General features: G+C 45.2%; 1 protein-coding gene across 1 annotated transcript in view; it reads right to left on the reverse strand.

Moving 5' to 3' along the window:
• Window positions 1-20872, reverse strand: part of MYOCD (myocardin) — a 140631-nt gene that overhangs the window by 88088 nt on the left and 31671 nt on the right. The window contains 1 exon segment of the mRNA XM_030207977.1: window positions 9457-9512. Coding sequence (XP_030063837.1) covers window positions 9457-9512 — 56 coding nt within the window.

Raw genomic sequence — 20872 nt, forward strand, 5'->3', positions numbered from 1 at the left:
AAGTTATGTGCGTTCTTACAGAATATTGCCTCAATTGCACACAGTATTCAAGTTGCGGTTGCACCATGGAGTGATACAAAGGCATTATAACATTCTCATTTTGCTTTCCAATCCTTTCCTAACAATTCCTAACATTCTGTTTGCTTTCTTAGGTTTCAGCATACCGTTAACGATGACACTTAGATCCTTTTCCTGGTCGGTGACTCCTAATGTGGAACCTTTCATCACATAGCTGTAGTTTGGGTTCCTCTTTCCCACGTGCATCACTTTGCAGTTCCTCACTTTAAACATCATCCGCCATTTGGATGTCCAGTTTCCCATTCTCATAAGGTCCTCTTGCAATTTTTTCACAATCCTCTTGTGATTTAACAATTTTGAATAACTTTGTGTCATCAGCAAACTTAATTACCTCACTAGTTATTCCCATCTCTAGATCAATTATAAATATGTTAAAAAGCAGCAGTCCCAGCACAGACCTCTGGGGAACCCCACTATCTACCCTTCTCCATTGAGACTACTGACCATTTGACCATTTAACCCTTCTCTCTTTTTTCTATCTTTTAACTAGTTTTTAATCCATAATAGCACATTACCTCCTATCCCATGACTTTCCAAGTCTGGCTCCAAAGGTTAGGAGTGGGAAACGGTGCTAAGCAAGATTCTATAAGAGAATATGCTCTTTACAGAATTGAGACCGATTTTTGAGCACCATTTCTAAAATTCCCCTCTAGGTGTTTAAATATAGGTGTGCCCCTCCATAGAATTGCCGTTCACTGAGAACTACCTCAGCACATAGGGGATAATTCTCTAAGGAGATTGGTAAGACTTAGGAGCCAAGAATGCACTTCAGTAACCTGTAAACTACTATTTCTCTGCATATGTGCATACATGAGTGTGTGAATGGCAATATTCTGGCTACACACAAGGCTTTAAAATGACTCCTAAAAACTACGGCACCATAGTTTGAAGGTGGGCTTTCACATGTTTGGGTGGGGCACTCATTTACACCACAGATTACCAAATCCTTTAATTTATGCAGGTTCTGTAGTGATCAGTCCTAGAGTATGGGTGTATTCTTAGCATATTACCTAGGTGTTCTATACAGAATAAAGTAGGCACCTTTTTTCTTCTTTTGTTTTTTAAAGGGACAGCTCCAAGCAGGTAAGTTATAGATTCCCCCCATTGTAAGCATTAGGTTAGGACTTGAATTTGCCGCCAGCCCAAGTCCCTGAGGAAAGTTTTGTCTGAAACCCATGGCGTTGGGCACATCGTCATATTTCAGGGAACAGCAGTCTTTTCTCTATGATCATTGAGTGATTCTATCATTGGAGCCCTTAGTGTTTGGTTGTACCGGTGCAGGGTTCATAAGAGAAGTGAAAGCTTTTCATGTTTCTCTATTATTTATGCTGGCTAAGTTGATCATTTGCAGTGCGTTTGTAAGGCTAGCAATAATGGGGCACACAATTGCCCTGAGCACAAATAGCACATAAACCACTACAGTGAGTGAGCGGCCCAATGAATGAAGTGCAATGTTTCACCCGTTAGTGGTCTTTATTGACTACCACGTGGGTGTTTAAATCTCTGAGGGTGCTCCTCTCTTCATTATTATATTTAGATTAGGTACATTCTTCTGGTTGTGTTTGTTGTATCAGTTTAAGTGAAGCATTTGAAAATCAAAAGAAGTCATTCAATGTGTAGAGCATAACCATAACGAAAGGGCAAGTACTGGGAGACTCCAGCAGACTGGAAAAGGGAGACACCAATAAAAATGGCAAAGAGAGACAGCTCAACAAATGTGAAATGTGCTGAGAAGTGAAGGTAGTTATCAGTGTTGGAAGCCATGAGGATAAAGAACGCCCTCTAGATTCAGCTAGAAAGAGATCATTTGACTCTGGAGGTACAGTAGGTGTTTAGAATCTACGTTATGCCACTGTGTAGTGCCAGTATCAATAAATACCAGGCAACTTACAAACACAGAATTATGCTAGGACTGTGGGATGAAAAATGTGGTAGAAAGACAAGCTATTATTTAGCCATGATATGAAAGATTCATTGAACACTTTACTACCCAAGGTCTGACAGAAAGGATGAATTATTACAAACACCAGAAACAATTTATCTTCTTTAACAAAACAAATTATATTCTATGGTTTATTTTCACTTATGACATCATAACTCACTTTAAATTAAAAACGGCTTGATTGTGGTCAGTAATGTGACTCTCTTATACTGAATGCCCAACTCAATGTTGAATAGGAGAGACATGTGGTTTAACCAATCAAGAGCACCACAAAGGGAATAACAAGAAGGTAAATGTCTCTTCTTAAAAAGAAGATTGAAGGACTGATTTACTAAACTCCTTTAAGGTTCTGCACTTACTGCACTTGTTAAATGGAGGTTTGCAGCTTCTACAGGTTAACTATTAGGGGAATTCCTTGTACTGTTGAATTGGTAGCTATATCGAGAATGGGATTTGATATACGGAGGAAATGAAAGGAACCTCAGTGAACCTGAAAGATGTACTGAACCAAACTGACAAGTTAAAGAATGATAAATCACCTGGACCAGATGGCATACACCCCAGGGTGCTGAAGGTACATAAGTACATAAGTACATAAGTAGTGCCATACTGGGAAAGACCAAAGGTCCATCTAGCCCAGCATCCTGTCACTGACAGTGGCCAATCCAGGTCAAGGGCACCTGGCACGCTCCCTAAACGTAAAAACATTCCAGACAAGTTATACCTAAAAATGCGGAATTTTTCCAAGTCCATTTAATAGCGGTCTATGGACTTGTCCTTTAGGAATCTATCTAACCCCTTTTTAAACTCCGTCAAGCTAACCGCCCGTACCACGTTCTCCGGCAACGAATTCCAGAGTCTAATTACACGTTGGGTGAAGAAAAATTTTCTCCGATTCGTTTTAAATTTACCACACTGTAGCTTCAACTCATGCCCTCTAGTCCTAGTATTTTTGGATAGCGTGAACAGTCGCTTCACATCCACCCGATCCATTCCACTCATTATTTTATACACTTCTATCATATCTCCCCTCAGCCGTCTCTTCTCCAAGCTGAAAAGCCCTAGCCTTCTCAGCCTCTCTTCATAGGAAAGTCGTCCCATCCCCACTATCATTTTCGTCGCCCTTCGCTGTACCTTTTCCAATTCTACTATATCTTTTTGAGATACGGAGACCAGTACTGAACACAATACTCCAGGTGCGGTCGCACCATGGAGCGATACAACGGCATTATAACATCCGCACACCTGGACTCCATACCCTTCCTAATAACACCCAACATTCTATTCGCTTTCCTAGCCGCAGCAGCACACTGAGCAGAAGGTTTCAGCGTATCATCGACGACGACACCCAGATCCCTTTCTTGATCCGTAACTCCTAACGCGGAACCTTGCAAGACGTAGCTATAATTCGGGTTCCTCTTACCCACATGCATCACTTTGCACTTGTCAACATTGAACTTCATCTGCCACTTGCACGCCCAATCTCCCAGTCTCGCAAGGTCCTCCTGTAATCGTTCACATTCCTCCTGCGACTTGACGACCCTGAATAATTTTGTGTCATCGGCGAATTTAATTACCTCACTAGTTATTCCCATCTCTAGGTCATTTATAAATACATTAAAAGCAACGGACCCAGCACAGACCCCTGCGGGACCCCACTAACTACCCTCCTCCACTGAGAATACTGTCCACGCAATCCTACTCTCTGCTTCCTATCTTTCAACCAGTTCTTAATCCATAATAATACCCTACCTCCGATTCCATGACTCTGCAATTTCTTCAGGAGTCTTTCGTGCGGCACTTTGTCAAACGCCTTCTGAAAATCCAGATATACAATATCAACCGGCTCCCCATTGTCCACATGTTTGCTTACCCCCTCAAAACTACCTCATGAAACATTAAACATTAAACATGAAATTGCTGATCTGTTGTTAGTGATCTGTAACCAGTCATTAAAATCGTCCGTAATACCTGAAGAATGTAGGGTGGCCAATGTAATGTCGATTTTAAAAAAGGGTTCCAAGGGTGATCCAGGAAATTACAGGCCAGTAAGCTTGACATAAGTGCTGGGGAAATAGTGGAAACTATTATAAAGCATAAAGTTACAGAACACATAGACAAGTGTGGTTTAATGGGATATAGTCAGCTTAGATGCAGCCAAGGGAAGTCTTGCCTCATCAATTTTCTTCATTTCTTTGAAGGCGACCACAAACATGCGGATAAAGGTGAGTCAGCTTATGTTGTGTATCAGGATTTTCATAAAGCTTTTGACAAAATTTCTCATGAGAGACTCCTGAAAATTTTTTAAAAAGTCATGAGATAGGAAATAATGTCCTTCGGTGGATTAGGAACGGGAACTGGTTATTGGACAAGTTGAAGGGAGGCCCGACTCAGGATTGTCAGGAAGTATTTTTTCACTGAGAAGGTGGTGGATACTTGGCAGGTGTGCCTGTATGTTCATTTGTGAGTGCTGGTATGACTGCACATGTCATAACTCACCATGGCCGTCTCGGTGTTTGGCTCAGTGTCCTGCGCAGCGGTCAGGGCACCCGCTGCAATGCTCAGCTCCTCCTCCTTCCTCAGTTCAAACTGAGGAAGCACACCGCTGACAGCATGGGCAGCCGCCGCAACGGTTGGCTTTGTCTCCTGCATAGCCGTGATGCTCGACTCCTCCTTCTCCCTCGGAGCAGTGCTCCCAGGGTCCATGCGGTGGTGCAGACAGCTGCCGCGGCTTTTAACTATGCCGCCTCCTCCTCTGTCTAGCTCTTCCGGGGTGGGACATCCTGCTGACATCAGATGCTCTCACCTTTTAAGGAGGAACTGGACTGGGATTCAGTGCCTCAGCTACACTGACTGATAATGCTGGTGCATTCCTGAACCTGATTCTGACCTTGCTAGCCGCCTGCCCGGACCTGAAGCCTGAACCTGAAGCCTGAACCCGACGTCGCCTCCGCTAGCCGCCTGGCCGGACCTGAAGCCTGAACCTGACGTCGCCTCCGCTAGCCGCCTGCCCGGACCTGAAGCCTGAACCTGACGTCTCCGCAAGCTGCCTGCCCGGACCTGAAGTCTGAACCCGACATCACCTCTGCAAGCCGCCTGCCCAGACCTGAAGCCTGACCCTGACGTTGTCTTGCTAGCCGTCAGCTCCAGCCAAGCCAAGTCTGTTCCGGTTTCCTGGCCCGGCATCCTTAAGGACTGTCAGCCGCCAGCACCCAGGAGCTCAACCGCTGGGGAATGAATTCACCACAGGTGAAGAACCGGGATTGTCATTGACAGCTCTTCCTTGAACACAGGTCATGCCTGCTGGCCTATACTTCTGCTCTGGGAGCAGCACAAGGGCTCACCTTACCTGAAACCCTGACAGCACAAGAACATGTACAAGGCCATTAGTTAAAGTCTCTCTTCCCCGAGGCCAATGTCATAACAGCGAAAGCACACTGGAACTCAGACTCTTAAGCAACACTTTCATTCACTTCAAGAACATTACAATGATTACAACCCAACTGGCTTTAGAAACAACTCTTCATTTAAAATGTCTTATGTCTTTTGGGAGTCTCATTTCTCAGAGGTTCCTTTATAAATGTATGGTCAAGTATCCCAGGTATACGTCTTCTCTTCTTTTGTTTCTTCAAGGCAGGCAGCAACCCCATTGTTGGGTACTCCTAAAGGTTGAGGATAATTAGAAGCACTTTATATGAAATATGTCACTGAACTCAGGCTTGCCAGTTGAGCTTTCAAATTTCTTCTTAATTTTGTTTTGGTTTCCACCCCACCCCTTTTTCTCCCATTAGCCTTCTTGTCTCCAATATTGTTGATGACAGGATTATATGTATATTTCCTTTTTCATTGATATTGCTGGAATTATATTCTTAACATAATATGCTTTTCTGTACAAGTAAAATACTTGGTATGTTACTATAAACTGCTATAAATAAAAAAAGTTAAAAAATGTTTTATATCTTGCTGTATCACACAGCAAAATGAATGCCTCAGCTATCATTCAAAATGACTTTGCTTTTGTATCATCAAGGATAGTAAAATGATGTGGAATCACAGCCCACTGCTGTGTTCCTGCCTGGACTGAGTTCAATATCCTAAGAGAGCCACAGAGCAGGTAGAGCTGCCCATATAAGCTAGGATGAACAGCGAGAGGGAAACCGGATCAGAGCAAGGAAAGGTATGGGGGAACAAGATCTAGCATGTTTTGAGACCTGGAAGAGAGTGGATTATTCTGCTGAAAAAGGCATTTACTAGCTTGATCTGATGAGATTCTCTCCCTATGGTAACTGCATGAGCACCTCCTAAATCCTGCCCTAGTTATCTTATCTGACCTTCCTACGCATTGCATTAGTGGCATTTGGGGACCGGGGGTGTGCTGGGAATAACATTGTGCTGCCATGGACACTCTCCAGCTTCCCCAGGAATCTCAGTGTTTGCTGAAGAGTGGAAGGCACAGATATCATTGTGCTGACAGCTCTTAGTTTAAACTAGCACAGGGGGCTGTGACAGCCATCCTGCAGCAGCATATATCAGTCAAAATCCTACCAGCAGCTGCATATATTAATCCAGTGCTTCTCACCCCCAAGTCCTTGAGGCACACCTAGTCCCATCAGGTTTTCAGGATACCCACAATGAATATGCATGAGATAGATTTACATATCATGGAGGCAGTACATGCTAATCTATCTCATGCGTATTCATTGTGGGTATCCTGAAAACCTGATGGGACTAGGTGTGCCTCAAGGACTGGGTTGAGAATCACTCTATTAAACAATACAGTGATAGACCTGAACCCACTCAATTAAAATATTGTTCCAAAATACAAAAATGTATGCACCAAAGGAACACACTGTATATAATCTACCTTATTGTAGTGCTGGCTGTCAGTGTGGAATCAAAGTAGAAAAAGGAAAAAAGAAAACTATGATAAGGTAGATTACATACAGTGTGCTCCTTTGGTGCATTCATTTTTGTATTTTGAAAGAATATTTTAATCAAGTGAGACATCCTCAGAAGCTTAACCGAGACTGGATAGCAGAGCTGGTAGTGGGAGGCGGGGCTGGAGGTTGGGAGGCGGGGATAGTGCGGGGCAGACTTATACGGTCTGTGCCAGAGCCAGTGGTGGGAAGTGGGGCTGGAGGTTGGGAGGCAGGGATAGTGCTGGGCAGACTTATACGGTCTGTGCCCTGAAGAGCATAGGTACAAATCAAAGTAGGGTATACACAAAAAGTAGCACACATGAGTTGTCTTGTTGGGCAGACTGGATGGACCGTGCAGGTCTTTTTCTGCCATCATCTACTATGTTACTATGACACATTTTATATTTTGGAAGAATATTTTAATCAAGTCAGACAGTTGATATTGACTCCTGAGGCTGCCTTAGGTGAATCTCTTCATAGAGGTGGTTAACAAATCCCAATAAATAAATAAATAAAAGAAGGGTAATGGGTTAAAAGTAAAAAGCAATAAACTGTATTGCATACTAGGATGATATTATTCCACTATCTATAATTCTAGTCTGATAAATTGGGTGGCCGATTTATGTGTTGCACTGCTGCTGCCAATGACTTGTCTTGTTTTCCTGAGTAACACCAATAGAGAAATCAGAGCTACAAATCCCTGCATGCAATAGGATAAAACCAGGACTGGATTAACCTGAAAATCTGGAGTCAATCCCACTAATGAAACTACAGTTTTTCAAAATTAATGCAAAGAATATTACTAACAAATGAAGAGAACTAAAATAAATATAGATTAGCAATATGATTAGACCTATTTCACTTTGGTGGCAGGGGTCTCAATCCAGTTCTTGGGACACACCTAGCCAGTCAGGTTTCAGGATACCCACAATGAATAGGCATGAGATAAATTTGCATGTACTAATCTCAATTTATGTAAATCTATCTCATGCATATTCATTGTGGGTTTCTTGAAAACCTGACTGACTAGGCGTGTCCCGAGGACTGGGTTGAGAACCCCTGCCTTACGGTGATGCATATCAGAAGCCTGCTGTCTCCCTTTAAATAGAGCTAATGAACAAGTCCAAGTCATCAGGAGAAACCTGAAGCGTTCCAGGTTGCTAGTATTCCTATGATACAGACCTATAAGTCCAATTTTCCCATAGAAGCAAGTATTGTACCTTATACAGTATCCTTGTATATAACAGCAGTAGGGCAGATTGGCTCTGTCGCTAGAGGGGAGAGTGCGCACCCATTGGTGAGGGACAGGGATATGATAAATGGAGCATTATGACAGGATCAGGTGTGCTGGGGGAGGGGCAGGAAGGCAATTGCTGAATAGCCAGAGAAGAGAGGGGAGAGCCTTTGAGGTGAGGGAAAGTACCGGAAGGGAGAAATGAAGAAAGAGTGAAGGGAGAAGGAGAATGGGAGAGACAGAATGCTTGGTCAAGATGGGGCTAGGGGAGTAATGCTGGAGCAGCCACAAATGCTTTGCAGGTGTCTGATACTATATATGTTCTGTGGGATGGCTACCCAGTTATCAAGTTCCAAGAGGGAGGTTTATAGACCAGTCTGGATTTCAGGCCACCCTATCCTGATGTTTTACGGGATTTGCATTGCTTTCAATGGGTAATATTAACACTTCAATACTGCTTTTGAAATGTAAGTTGAAAACCAGAACTTGCTAAAAAGTCTCCATTTTAGAACAGGGGTGTAGCTGCTATGGAGCCATGGGGGCCTGGGCCCCCGTAAATTTGGCCCTGGACCCCCCTGCCACGCCCCTCTCAACCCCCCCCCCCCCCGCCGTCGCCGTCTGTACCTTTGCTGGCGGGGGACCCCAACCCCCGCCAGCCGAAGTCTTCTTCCTGCGTTTGGTTTCTTCTGCAGATCGCAAGGCTTCGTTCCGTTTCTGTGAGTCTGATGTCCTGCATGTTGTACGTGCAGCAGGACGTCAGACTCAGAAGAAACCAAACGCAGGAAGAAGACTTCAGCTGGCGGGGGTTGGGTCCCCTGCCAGCAAAGGTACAGACGGCGATGGATGGTGGACGAGTCGAGAGGGGGGGGGGGGTCAAACTTGTTGGAGGTGGGACTGGTGGTGGCAGGGGATAGCTAAAATGTGCCCCCTCACCTCGGCTCTGGCCCCCCCTACCGCTGATGTCCAGATACGCCCCTGTTTTAGAAAAGGGTAACTTAGCAGCTGTGGGACTTAACAGTGTTTCTAGAATAATCTGCTAGGGTTAATACATGAATCCATGTCATAAAAAGACAGAGTCACTCCTGGTTTTGCCACTAAGGATCTACGGGCAGGTCCTTCCAGTTTATCTAAGAAAGCCAGAAGTTCACATTCCTATGTGAGCAACCAGAATGGAGTCAGGCTCCCCATGGTAGCCCTAGAAAGGGTCCCTAGCTCTGTTCAGCATCCATGGAAGGTTTATAAGTGTGTTTCTGGGAAGGGGTTTAGATATTAGTGGCAATTACCTTAGCTCTCTCCAAACTTTTCCTTTGTTCGTGGAACGCCCCTGGACTCTTCAGTGCTAGAATCACAAACACAGGAAAAGCAGGATGATTAGTTGGAAAATCAGTCAGGGGATGCTTAAAGAGCAGAACTTTCCTGAGTCACTTGTGGAATGCTTGCTCCAACTCAACAGGATTTCTAAATTACTTTAGGTCAAGCCGGTCCTGGATTTTCCCTTTGGGATTTCTTCATTCTTAGGGAAGTAGGAACTACAATTCCATAAATGCAATGGGGCAACAGAAGCACTAGCTTTCTATTTCCTTTAGAAGACACATCACAAAACTATTTCTGAAGGTAAAAATAGCATTTTATCCACAGAATAAAGCGCTTTCAAAATTTCTCATACACAGTTCAGGTTAAATTACCCAAATTGTTCTACAACACAGGTAAGTTTGTCCACCGTGTTCTGAATCATTTCCAGGGGAAGGAATAGGACAGTGGTGGAAACAGAATGCATAGTTTTAATTACTCAAGCTACCTGCATTGTTTTTGCTTTATAAAAGCAGACACAAGTGTCCGAGTAATTTTTGAAAGCAAAATAATTTTTATGTGGTTACTGGTGCAAACCCAACAGCTTTTGCATTGATAGACAGTTTGATTATTTCTCCCTCAAAACCTTAAGCTCTCTAATGTGAGTCAGACAGGCCTATGGATAATGGTGGTCTGTGGGTCTTACAGTAGTCTCAGTTGAGGTATTTCAATGAAATGGAAAGGAAAGGAGTAGGTGGTGGTCAGCTGTAGCAATGGAGTAGTTAAGGTGCCCAGAAAGCACCATATCATAACAGAAGGTGAATGCCGTCCTTGTTTTACTCATATTGCATGAATAGATTTGTACTTCCAGTTTCCTAAGAACACCAGGTCTAAACAACCATATGTGCAATGGGGAAAAAAAACCAAGGAGATAAACAAATATTAGGTGATTTCGTTCAGCCTTGTGCCCCCCTCTCAATTAAACTTTAGTGGTCCTCCCTAAGATTTTGATGATTCAACGCAATATTCATGATCACCTTATCACCCTTCCCATAAAGATAGAAACATAGACAATAACGGCAGATTAAGGCCATATGGCCCATCTAGTCTGCCCATCCACATCATCCACTATCTCTTCCACCCCTCAGAGATCCCACATGCCAGTCCTATATGCTTTCTTGAATTCAGACAATATTGTCTTTACTACCGCCACTAGGAGGTTGCTCCATGCATCCACTGTCCTTTCCGTAAAGTAATATTTCCCTGTTTTTAAATATTAAGCTTTGCTTCCTTGACCCCCTCCCCTCCTCCTCATATCAAAAAAGGGTGACTCTCATTTTAAGGCCCTTAGAGGAGCAAGTTGTAATTAATGTACTGTGCACTACTTATACTCCTGTATGGAAGTGACCACTGTGATGTAGCCAATGGATTGACCAGCTGTTTCATGAGGAACCAGAAGGAAGGAGTCTCAGAGAAAGCAACAAAAACAGCAGAAGCAGAGAGTACTCGAGTACAAACTGAACCCCTTTCACTCCAACCAAAATAACTAGGGGTGGAAAAAAAACAAAACAAAACTTTTGAGCACTGCTGAAAGGAAGAAAGTTCTGTTCCTTCCAGACTGTTCTTTCCCAGAATAGAAAACTGAAAAGCAGGGTAGATTTTGGGTTAGGCATTAGGACAACTTGATAAAATATTTATTTGAATACTGGCACCCTGCCTTTAAAAATTCTTTTAACAAAGTGGCTTGTAACAAATGATGAATCAACACCAGAATGAGTTACTTAGGGGGAACAGGCACTGCTGTAACTACTTTTTTTAAAGACAACCGTAGCCAAACATTTGATATGGTTCATGTACACGTGAGCTGTCCTCCTGAGGACCCTTCCAGATCTACTATACTCATATTCTATTTCATGAGTACTGATTTATTTACTTTTATATGCCAGCCAAAAAACCCCCATTAATTGTGAATGATTATTATGATGCTTTCATACCATAAATTGGCTATAAACATGGGGCTCGATATTCACCTAGCAGCGATCAGTATTTTGCTGACTGTTGTGAGCATTAAACCTGGAAATTCAATGCTGGGCCATGTCTTGAGGTCTGGCACTGAATTCCCGGGTATAGGGAGCATCTGAAAGGATACAGAGTGGAAACAAAAAGAGTAAATCCTCTGCCCTCCAGTCAGAGGCTAAAAATGTGGGCTTAGGTTTCAGAGGACTTGTAAGCAGGGGCGTATCTGCGTGGGGCCTCAGGGGCCTGGCCCCCGCAGATTTCGCCCTGGACCCCCCTACCGCTGCCAACCCTCCCCTCCGTTGCTCGCCTACCTTCGCTGGCGGGGGACCCCAACCCCCGCCAGCCGAGGTCCGCGTCCTCCTGCCGCTGCCGGCTGCCTTTAAAAGAATTCCGTCAGCTGGCGGGGGACCCCCAACCCCCGCCAGCCAAGCCGAGGTCCTTTCATTTCATTCTGTTTCTGAGTCTGACGTCCTGCACGTACAACGTGCAGCGACGTCAGACTCAAAAGAAACTTTCGGCGCCAGCTTCAGTGGAAAAATGAAAGGACCTCGGCTTGGCTGGCGGGGGTTGGGGTCCCCCGCCAGCTGACGGAATTCTTTTAAAGGCAGCCGGCAGCGGCAGGAGGATGCGGACCTCGGCTGGCGGGGGTTGGGGTCCCCCGCCAGCGAAGGTAGGCGAGCAACGGAGGGGGAGGGTTGGCAATGGCAGCGGCTGGGGGGAGGGGGATCGGCAATGGCGGCGGGGGGGGGGGGCTATAATGTGCCCCCTCACTCTGGCCCTGGCCCCCCTACCGCCGCAGTTCAGATACGCCCCTGCTTGTAAGTAAATGAAAAGGGATAGGATAAGAGCAGGGCCGCTTTAACCATCTATGGGGCCCTCGGCAAACTTTTATAGATCAGTGCCCCCTCCCCAGGGCCAGCGGCACAACTTTCTTGGCCCCCTGCCAACCAAACTACTTCCTGCTGAACACAAATGCAGTATAAAGGTGTGGAGCCGCTGTCTAGGTCACGCTGATGACTCTGCAGGTTCTGCCCAGTGTTGCCAGGTGGGCGGTTTTCCCGCCCAATTGGGCAGTTTTCTGCGACCCGCCGCGGGAAATTTTGCCCGCGGCGGGTTGCGGTTTTTTGGGCTTGTTTTGGGGTCTTTCGGCGGGTTTTTTTTGCGGTTTTTCAGGCCGCAGGGGCGGGGCTAGTGACGCTTTGGGCGGGGTTAGTGACATTCTGGGCAGGGCCGATGACGTTCGGGGTGGGGCCAGTAATGGGGAGGCGGGGCCGATGACGGCAGGGGCGGGGTTGATGACGGCGGAGATGGGGGTGTCAGGGGCGGGGTTTGACATTGGGCGGGTTTTGGGCTCGTTTGGGTGGGAAAAAAAATTTCCACCTGGCAACCCTGGTTCTGCCTCTTCTGACATGAACTTCCCGTTTTTAAGAAGAGGCAGGACCAGCAGAGCCATCAGCTTTGCAACCTAGACAGCAGCTCTATACTATATATATATTTATTTATTTTGCTTAAAGCAGTGGGACTGGCAGGGGTTGTAGGGGGAGGGGGGAGCAAGGGAGAAAACTGTTAGAGCAGAAGGGAAGGGGAGGAAAAATGCTGGACCAGAGTGCAGAGATACCAAGGTTGGCCCATCCCAACAGGTGAGACTGAAGGCCAATGAGTTACATTTGGGGTATAAATTTGGCCCAGTGATGAAGGGATTGTGGTCTTAATAAAAAAAATAGCCAGCAGCCTTCCTAACGAGTGAACCTAAAAATGGATTTCTGTATCATGGCATGTTACACCTTTTAAACTCAATTCTTTCCAGCACTTTTGAACACTAAACCACATATATATATCTATGGAAACTATTCAACTGTATTAAAAAAACCCTTGAGAGGCAGTGCCTTAAAATTAAAAACAGATCATTCAAAAGTCTGCTATAAGATATCCACCCAAGTGTTCTAACCCCCCATCTCATGTTATAACAAACTAAAATTATATTAATGTTTTGATGAAATATCAGAAAGGCCAGCACACAATGCAAAACACTATTACAAACTTGTGCACAAAACACACTCAGATACCATAACAGCACTAACTCCCAGGATTCAAAAGAACAAACTTATCCATGAAACAGCAGCCCTAGAACTCTAAACCACCTAGTGAAGAAAAAAAAAAGGACAAGACTGCTACAGATTTCTACACAGAAAAATACAAGCACAAATTACAGACAGACCCTCAACAAATGTGAAACAACAAACCACACATCAATACTAGCAATATGAACGCTAAAATCTGAATTGGAACCTCAAGAAATCAGACTCTGCATATAAAGCCAACAAGAGAAATATACAAACGGAATTGCAAAGTTTCAGAGATATTCCAATTAATATGAAATTCAAAATATACTTTTTTTCTACCTTTGTTGTTTCAACAACTTATTATTCCATTTCCTTTGGTCTCAGCATCTCTTTTCTGTTTCTTCTATCTTTGCAGGGTCTCCCGACCCAGGGGCGTATCTGGAATCCGGCGGTAGGGGGGGGGGCAGAGCCAGAGAGGGGGGCACATTTTTGCCTCTCTCCTCCCCGCCGCCACCACTCTCCACCCCCCCCCCCGCCGTCAACCCTCCTCCGCTGCTTACCTTTGCTGGCGGGGGGCCCCAACCCACGCCAGCCGAGGTCCGACCCGCAGTCTTCATATTTCGTCTTCCTCTGACTCCTCCGTGGCCATGCTGTAAGTAACGCTGCTGATTCGTTGAATCCAGTTCGGAGTCTGATGTCGCAGCACATTGTACGCGCGTGCAACGTGCTGCGACATCAGACTCCGAACTGGATTCAACGAATCAGCAGCGTTACTTACAGCATGGCCACGGAGGAGTCAGAGGAAGACGAAATATGAAGACTTCGGGTCGGACCTCGGCTGGCGGGGGTTGGGGCCCCCCGCCAGCAAAAGTAAGCAGCGGGGGAGGGTTGACGGCGGGGAGGGGGGCCAGGGCGAAATCTGCAGGGGCCCAGGCCCCTGTGGCCCCACGCAGATACGCCCCTGTCCTGACCATCTGACATTTCTTCTCTCTGCATTACCTCCCGCATCCCCATCTCCCCCTTTTCCAGCATTAACCCCATGTCCCTATTTCCTTGAGTCCCCATCTCCCTCCGTTTCCAGCATTACCCCCATGTCTTCATCTCTCTCCTTTTCCAGCATTGCATCCATCATCCACTATCTCCCCCCTTTCCAGCATTGCTTCTTTATATTTCTCTCTCACCCCTTTTCCAGCTTTGTCCCCTGTATCCTCATCTCCCCATCTTTAAAGCATTGTACCACTGTATCCCTATCTCATCACTTTTCCTGCATTGTCCCCTATATCCCCATCTCCCCCACTTTCCAGTAGTATCCCTCTGTGTACCCTCTACCTGTCCATCCAATTGACCTTCTGCATCCCTGTACCTCCCTGCCCAGCATTTAATTTTCTATGCCCTTCTCTGTTCCCTTGCTTAGCTTCTCTTGTTTCTTACCATGCTCCCCAATCCAAACTCCACCTCAAGGTCACATATCTCCATGGCCTGCTCCTGTGGTCTGGCACCTGTCACCCTCTCTTTCCCTCTTCTCCACACCCCACTCTTCCTTCCACCCACTCTCTCCCATCCCGGCAGACCTCCGTAGTACTTTGGCACCAGCATTTAAGACAAGTCAACCTTCTGCCGGTATCAGGGCCTCTTCTTAGGTGCATCCTGCCTATTTTGATGCAACTTCCTGTTTTCCACCTAGGGTGGACACACCTGAGAAGAGGCACCGATGCCAGCAGAAGTTGACTGTGTTAATTGCCGGTGCCAAAGTACTGCAAAGATGGGAGAGGGTGGGTGGAAGGAAGAGATGGAGGACTCACGGGGGGGGGGGGGGGGGGGGGGGGGGGGCGTGTGAGAAGAAAAACAGAATAATTTACCACTGTGCAACAGGGCAGCTGGGTGCCTTATAGGTTGGGGCCTGGGGCAGCTGTACCCTTTGCCCATTGGTAAAAGTGGCCCTGGATAGGGGGAGCAAAGTATACAGGAAAGTGTGTTCAGATTTCTTCCTACCAGTTAGGCCACATGGCTTTTTTTCTGCTAAGCTTGCCCCTCATGTAAGCAGTGATCAGATCAGCGCACTGGTGCTGAGGCTCTGATAAGTGAGCAAAGTGGCTCAAAAATGTGAGAGTGATATCGCCTTCAAATGAGTGTAAGAGGCCGCTTCAACTTTCAGTGGCCATTTTGAATCAGCGCCGTGACTGTCGGCATTGCAAGGGGAAGAGAGAGAATGCAAGGGGAAGAGAGAGAATGCAGGGCAGCGCTCCAGGCAGGGAAAAGGGGGCTCTTTCCTGCCCCGAAGAGGTCACTAGACCACCAGGACAATAGAGTAAGGTAAGGGGAGGGAATAGGACACCCTTAGGGGGGGTGTGGGGAGTGAAAGGGGTGGGGTGATACGTGGCAGAGGCAGGGTGGGGGTGTAATGGGGGTGGGGCATGTATCCTCTTTTTAGGGGGACCAAATATGGTAACCCTAGCGCTGCATCTAGGCGCCAAATTTATGGTGCCCGGTTATAGAATTGCCACACATGCAAGTCTAATCTCACACATTTTCATTGTGGATTCCTTGGCTGAGGGGTCAGCCCTGCAATAACACTAATACTGGATTCTCTCTTGCAAGTGAGGGTTTCCAGTGTGGTTTGTTTTGCACATACCTTGACAGGCATGGACCTTACTCTTAAGCCACATTTGCTGGTCTCATGCTCTCAGGATTTACTGTTAAGGGTTTTTTTTAATAGATCAACTGTGCCAAAAAGCGTTCTAGAGCTCACATGGTGCAATGAATACAGACCGCATACCACATGGGCGGCAACCAGATTTGATTCTGGATTTGACCTTCTACATCAATGGATTGGTTGTAGTTTCAATTTCTGTAGGAAAAGCAGAAAGAGAAGTCGATAGATGCAGTGGGGCAGAACCTCTGCCAGGACTGAATCGGGTCGGGTGGCAACTCTGAATATCACAGTGCATGTGAAAGTTCTGTTTTATTCTATTTCTATACCACTTTTATCTTCCACCACTCAAACACTATATCACATATGAAATAAACACTAGCAATGTATCTCCAATATAAAGCCACCCAGGTCTATTCACTAGTTACACAATAGGCTGTAACAAAAAAAAAAAAAAAAAAAAAAAGCAGGTCCATGACACCAAAGATAATTGGGATTAATTTTTTTGTGTGTGTGCCTTTGTCACATTTTCCTGCTCTGAAATTACATTTCTTTGTGAGCTTCAGTTTTTTGGACCTAGCAGAGAATATTTACTTCACGCTGACGCTTATCTCTTGTATTTTCCTTTACCAAGATGTCCAGTTTTATGGGTCTGGGAATATCCTGCAGGCTGACCCCCAGTTGTGAAGTAATGTGCTGTAATCAGATGGTTTTAGAACTGCAACCTGACCTGACTTACTTACAGCCCAGCACCCTGCACCCTGGGAATATTCTACTTGTCAGGAATACTTCAGACTTTTTTTTCATTTTAGATAATTTATTTGGCAGTTAAAGTAAACAAAGTCCTTAAGGTTCTATTTTTATTCAGTTTTTATTATTTCATTCCTGAGGGATAGTAATGTTTAAAGATTTTAAGGCTCCTCCTCCTTAGCCTTTCCCATTGTTATGAATAGGAGGGGGAGGGGTATATTTAAAATCCCTGCAGGCATCAGGGTCATAAAGCACAGCAGAGCCAGTACAAGGGCATGAGGCACCCTAGGTGAACCTTCAGCCTAATGCCTCCCCTCCTGAGTTTTTGATAATTAAACTCAACAATCATGACCATCTCAACACCACTTCCCACAACAATCCTATGAAAAATGCCTAAATGGAATCATATTTTTAAGTATTATACTTTGCATTATATGTAAATGTCGTCTGCTGATAAGAGCACACACTATGCCCCGGATTCTATATATGGCAATGAAAATTTGGGTGTGCTTCAGAGATGCGCACAAAATGTATTGGCTAATGAGCTGTTAACCGAGCAATAATTAGATGCTAACAACCAATTACTGATGTTAATTGGCACCAGTTAGGATTTGCACACTCATCTGGCTGGGTGTGGTAAAAAGGGCCCTGCGCTAGTGGTATGGCCATTTTTGCTTCAGCGGGTAAAAAGGCTGAAAAATTTTTTTCAAAACACAAAAACCAAACAAAGGAATATACAAAATACAACAAAAAAGAAAATATCCCACCAGAAAAACAGGGATGAAATAATTCTACTTATACAAATAAATGTGAAGAAGATAGAGACTTTCAGGGGTCTTTTTTAATAAACCGTGTGTCTGTGCGTGCCCAACGCGCATCAAAATAGAGTTACCGCCCAACAACCACGTGGCTCTTGCAGTAATTTCATTTTTGCCATGCGTCTAAAAAAATATATTTTTTATTTACGGATGTGCGCCGAGTGGCATTTGGCGCGTGAAAGTCATTACCGCCCGGTTACTGCGCCTTTACTGCTAGGTCAATGGCTGGCGGTAAGGTCTCAGACCCAAAATGGACGAGCGGCAATGTTCATTTTGCCTCACGTCTATTTTCAGCAAAAATTTTTAAAATGGCCTTTTTTTACAGGTGCGCTAAAAAAATGGATCGTCGTGTGCCCAAAACCCGCGCCTACATTACCCAAGCCGTTTTTCAGCACACCTTTGTAAAAGAACCCATCAGTTATCTAAGCAATGATGCATCCAGCTGGGTGTGTCATTGCTCAGATAACTGAGATTCACCATCTTCACATTTTATTTATTCATATGTATAGTATTATTTCATCCCTGTTTGTCATGTGGGATATTAAAAAAAAAAAAGACATGGCCACGTGGCAAGCTTGTTATTACCGCGTGGCCATGCGAGGGGAGCACTTACCGCCACCTCAAGACTCCTGCGCTAACCCGGCAGTAACTAGGTAGCATGCGGTGCTGCCCGACTACCGCTGAGTAACATGTTAGTGCCAGAAATGCTACGTGCTGGGGGTGGAACTACCGCCGGTGCCTACGTTGGGCCAGCGGTAGCTCGACTGGCAGTGGTAAAGCCCACGGTGGGCTTACTGCCACTTAGTAAAAGGGCCCCCATAGTGTGCAACAAGAAAGGGGCATGGCCATGGGAGGGGCTTAGGCAGGTCAAGGACATTCCAAAACATTTGGTGCAGTGTTATGGGATATTGGGTTTCTGTACCCAGCTTGGGCACCAGGTTTCAGCAGGCGTAAGTCTGACGCCCAGAGTTAGGTGTGGGAAGCAGCACTAGGAAATATTTTTTTAAAGAGTGCATGCCCTTTAAAGAATACCGTTTAGTGCCAATGCTATCCGGCACCTATAAATTGTGAGCAGAAATGGAATTCCCCACTGTGTGCACATAATCCTCCCCCAATTCTGTAAAAGTTGCCAAAGACTGCATGTTTAAATTTGGGCGTGTGCTCAATTTGCATGTGCAATTTAAATAAGCAAATTAGCACTAATTAAATTTAACTGAATTTTTACGCACAATCTGAAAAAGGGGGTGTGGAAATGGGAAGCTCATGGGTGGAACGGAGGCGTTCCTACAAATAACGTGTGTTGTCATAAAATAATCAGGATAGGCATGTACATTTGCATCACATTTCAGTTGGTGTTAGGTACGAGTCCCCGGCTAAGTGCTAGTCTATAATCCGTGCCTAACTTTAAGAGCAGCTTAATGAATAGCGCTTTTTGACACTGAATTTTGTGGTGCCATATATAGAATATAGCCCAATGCACATTCTCCATTAAGAGTGCATGCTATTTGCATATAATGCACGCTCTTTCATGATGTATTGTTTTTACATATGGTTCACGTGTGTGCATCTATGAGGAAAGAGTGCACTCTTTAAGAAGAGTATGTACTGTGTGTGCTTAGTGCATGCTCTTAAGATTCATTTACACATGGAAGAAAAAAAAACCCTGGAAACAAAATACAAACTTTCTGGATGCCCATTCCTAGCAATTTCCAAAAGCAATTTACTTGCAGGTCAAAGAAAGTGCAGATGGTTCCAGGGGCGTAGCCAGACACCCAATTTTGGGTGGGCCTGGGCCCAAGAACTCCACTTTGTCCCACAAGTGATTTGTTCTCCCTTTCTCGCCTGCATGTCATAGGGTCTCTCAAACATCCCCCTTCCCCTGCATACCTTTTAAATAGCAGCTTTTCACCGGCAGCGAGCAGCAACTAATACACACAGCTCATGTTGGCCCCACAGTATTCCCTCTGATGCAACTTCCTGTTTCCACATAGGCTCCAGGAATACATCAGAGGGAAGGCTGTGGGGTTGGTGCGAGCAGTATCAGTTGCTGCTCAATGCAGACGAAGATCTGTTATTTACAAGGTATGCAGGCGGGATAGTTGTTGGGAATTTTCGGCTGGTGGAGCTTGGGGATCCCTGCCAGCCACATCATAGATGTGCTGCTGCTTGGGTGGGCTTGGGCCCACCCAAGCCCACCCTTGGCTATGCCACTGGATGGTTCTTTGAATTTGTGAGGCTGTCAGGATCCATTGTTTAACTTAGACTGTTGCTGATTGTTGCCCCTCTCTAGCTGCCACCCTAGGCATCCTCCTATTTTGCTAATGGTTAGGCTGGCCCCAAAGCACAGAGAGATCTCAAGTGACACCAGTCAATGAGGGCAATCAAGGTGAATCCTGGATTTCTGACAACCCCATCCTAATTATCTGCGGTACTAGTTTCAAATTGGTAGATTCAGGGCCTACAACTACCATAATGCTTCAGATTTAAAATTAAAAAGAAACTCATCTAGTCAAGTCTGTCTCCTTAAACTGAGTCATTTGGCAGCTCTGGGATACGGTCACAATAATAGCTAATCAACTTTTTTTTCTAAATCAAGTTACAGAAGCATATATATTTCCTAAATAATGCACTGAAAAAAGCATGCACTATTAGGAAAGCATGTGCATGACTAGGAAATAATGTGCACCATCACCATCAGGGCCACCAAGAGACTTTTTTAAAGGGACTTTTTCTCGTTGTGGTAAAAGCGGCCCCTGTGCATGGGAAAAACGTATTGCAGGGCCCTTTTTCCCCTGCAGCTTAGTAAAACAACCCCTATGGCCTCAAGAAAGCAAATAGAATGCTAGGTATTATTAGGAAAGGAATGGAAAACAAAAATGAGGAAGTTATTGGATGTTATTGGCAGACCTTTTTCTGCCGTCATCTACTATGTTACTATGTTATAATGTCTTTGTATCACTCCATGGTGTGACCGCACCTCGTATATTGTGTTCAATTCTGGTCGTCGCATCTCAAAAAAGATATAGTGGAATTAGAAAAGGTGCAGAGAAGGGCGACTAAAATGATAAAGGGGATAGGATGACTTCCCTATAAGGAAAGGCTAAAGCGG

This window comes from Microcaecilia unicolor, chromosome 6 (assembly GCF_901765095.1).
Source record: "Microcaecilia unicolor chromosome 6, aMicUni1.1, whole genome shotgun sequence".
NCBI classification, from domain to species: domain Eukaryota; kingdom Metazoa; phylum Chordata; class Amphibia; order Gymnophiona; family Siphonopidae; genus Microcaecilia; species Microcaecilia unicolor.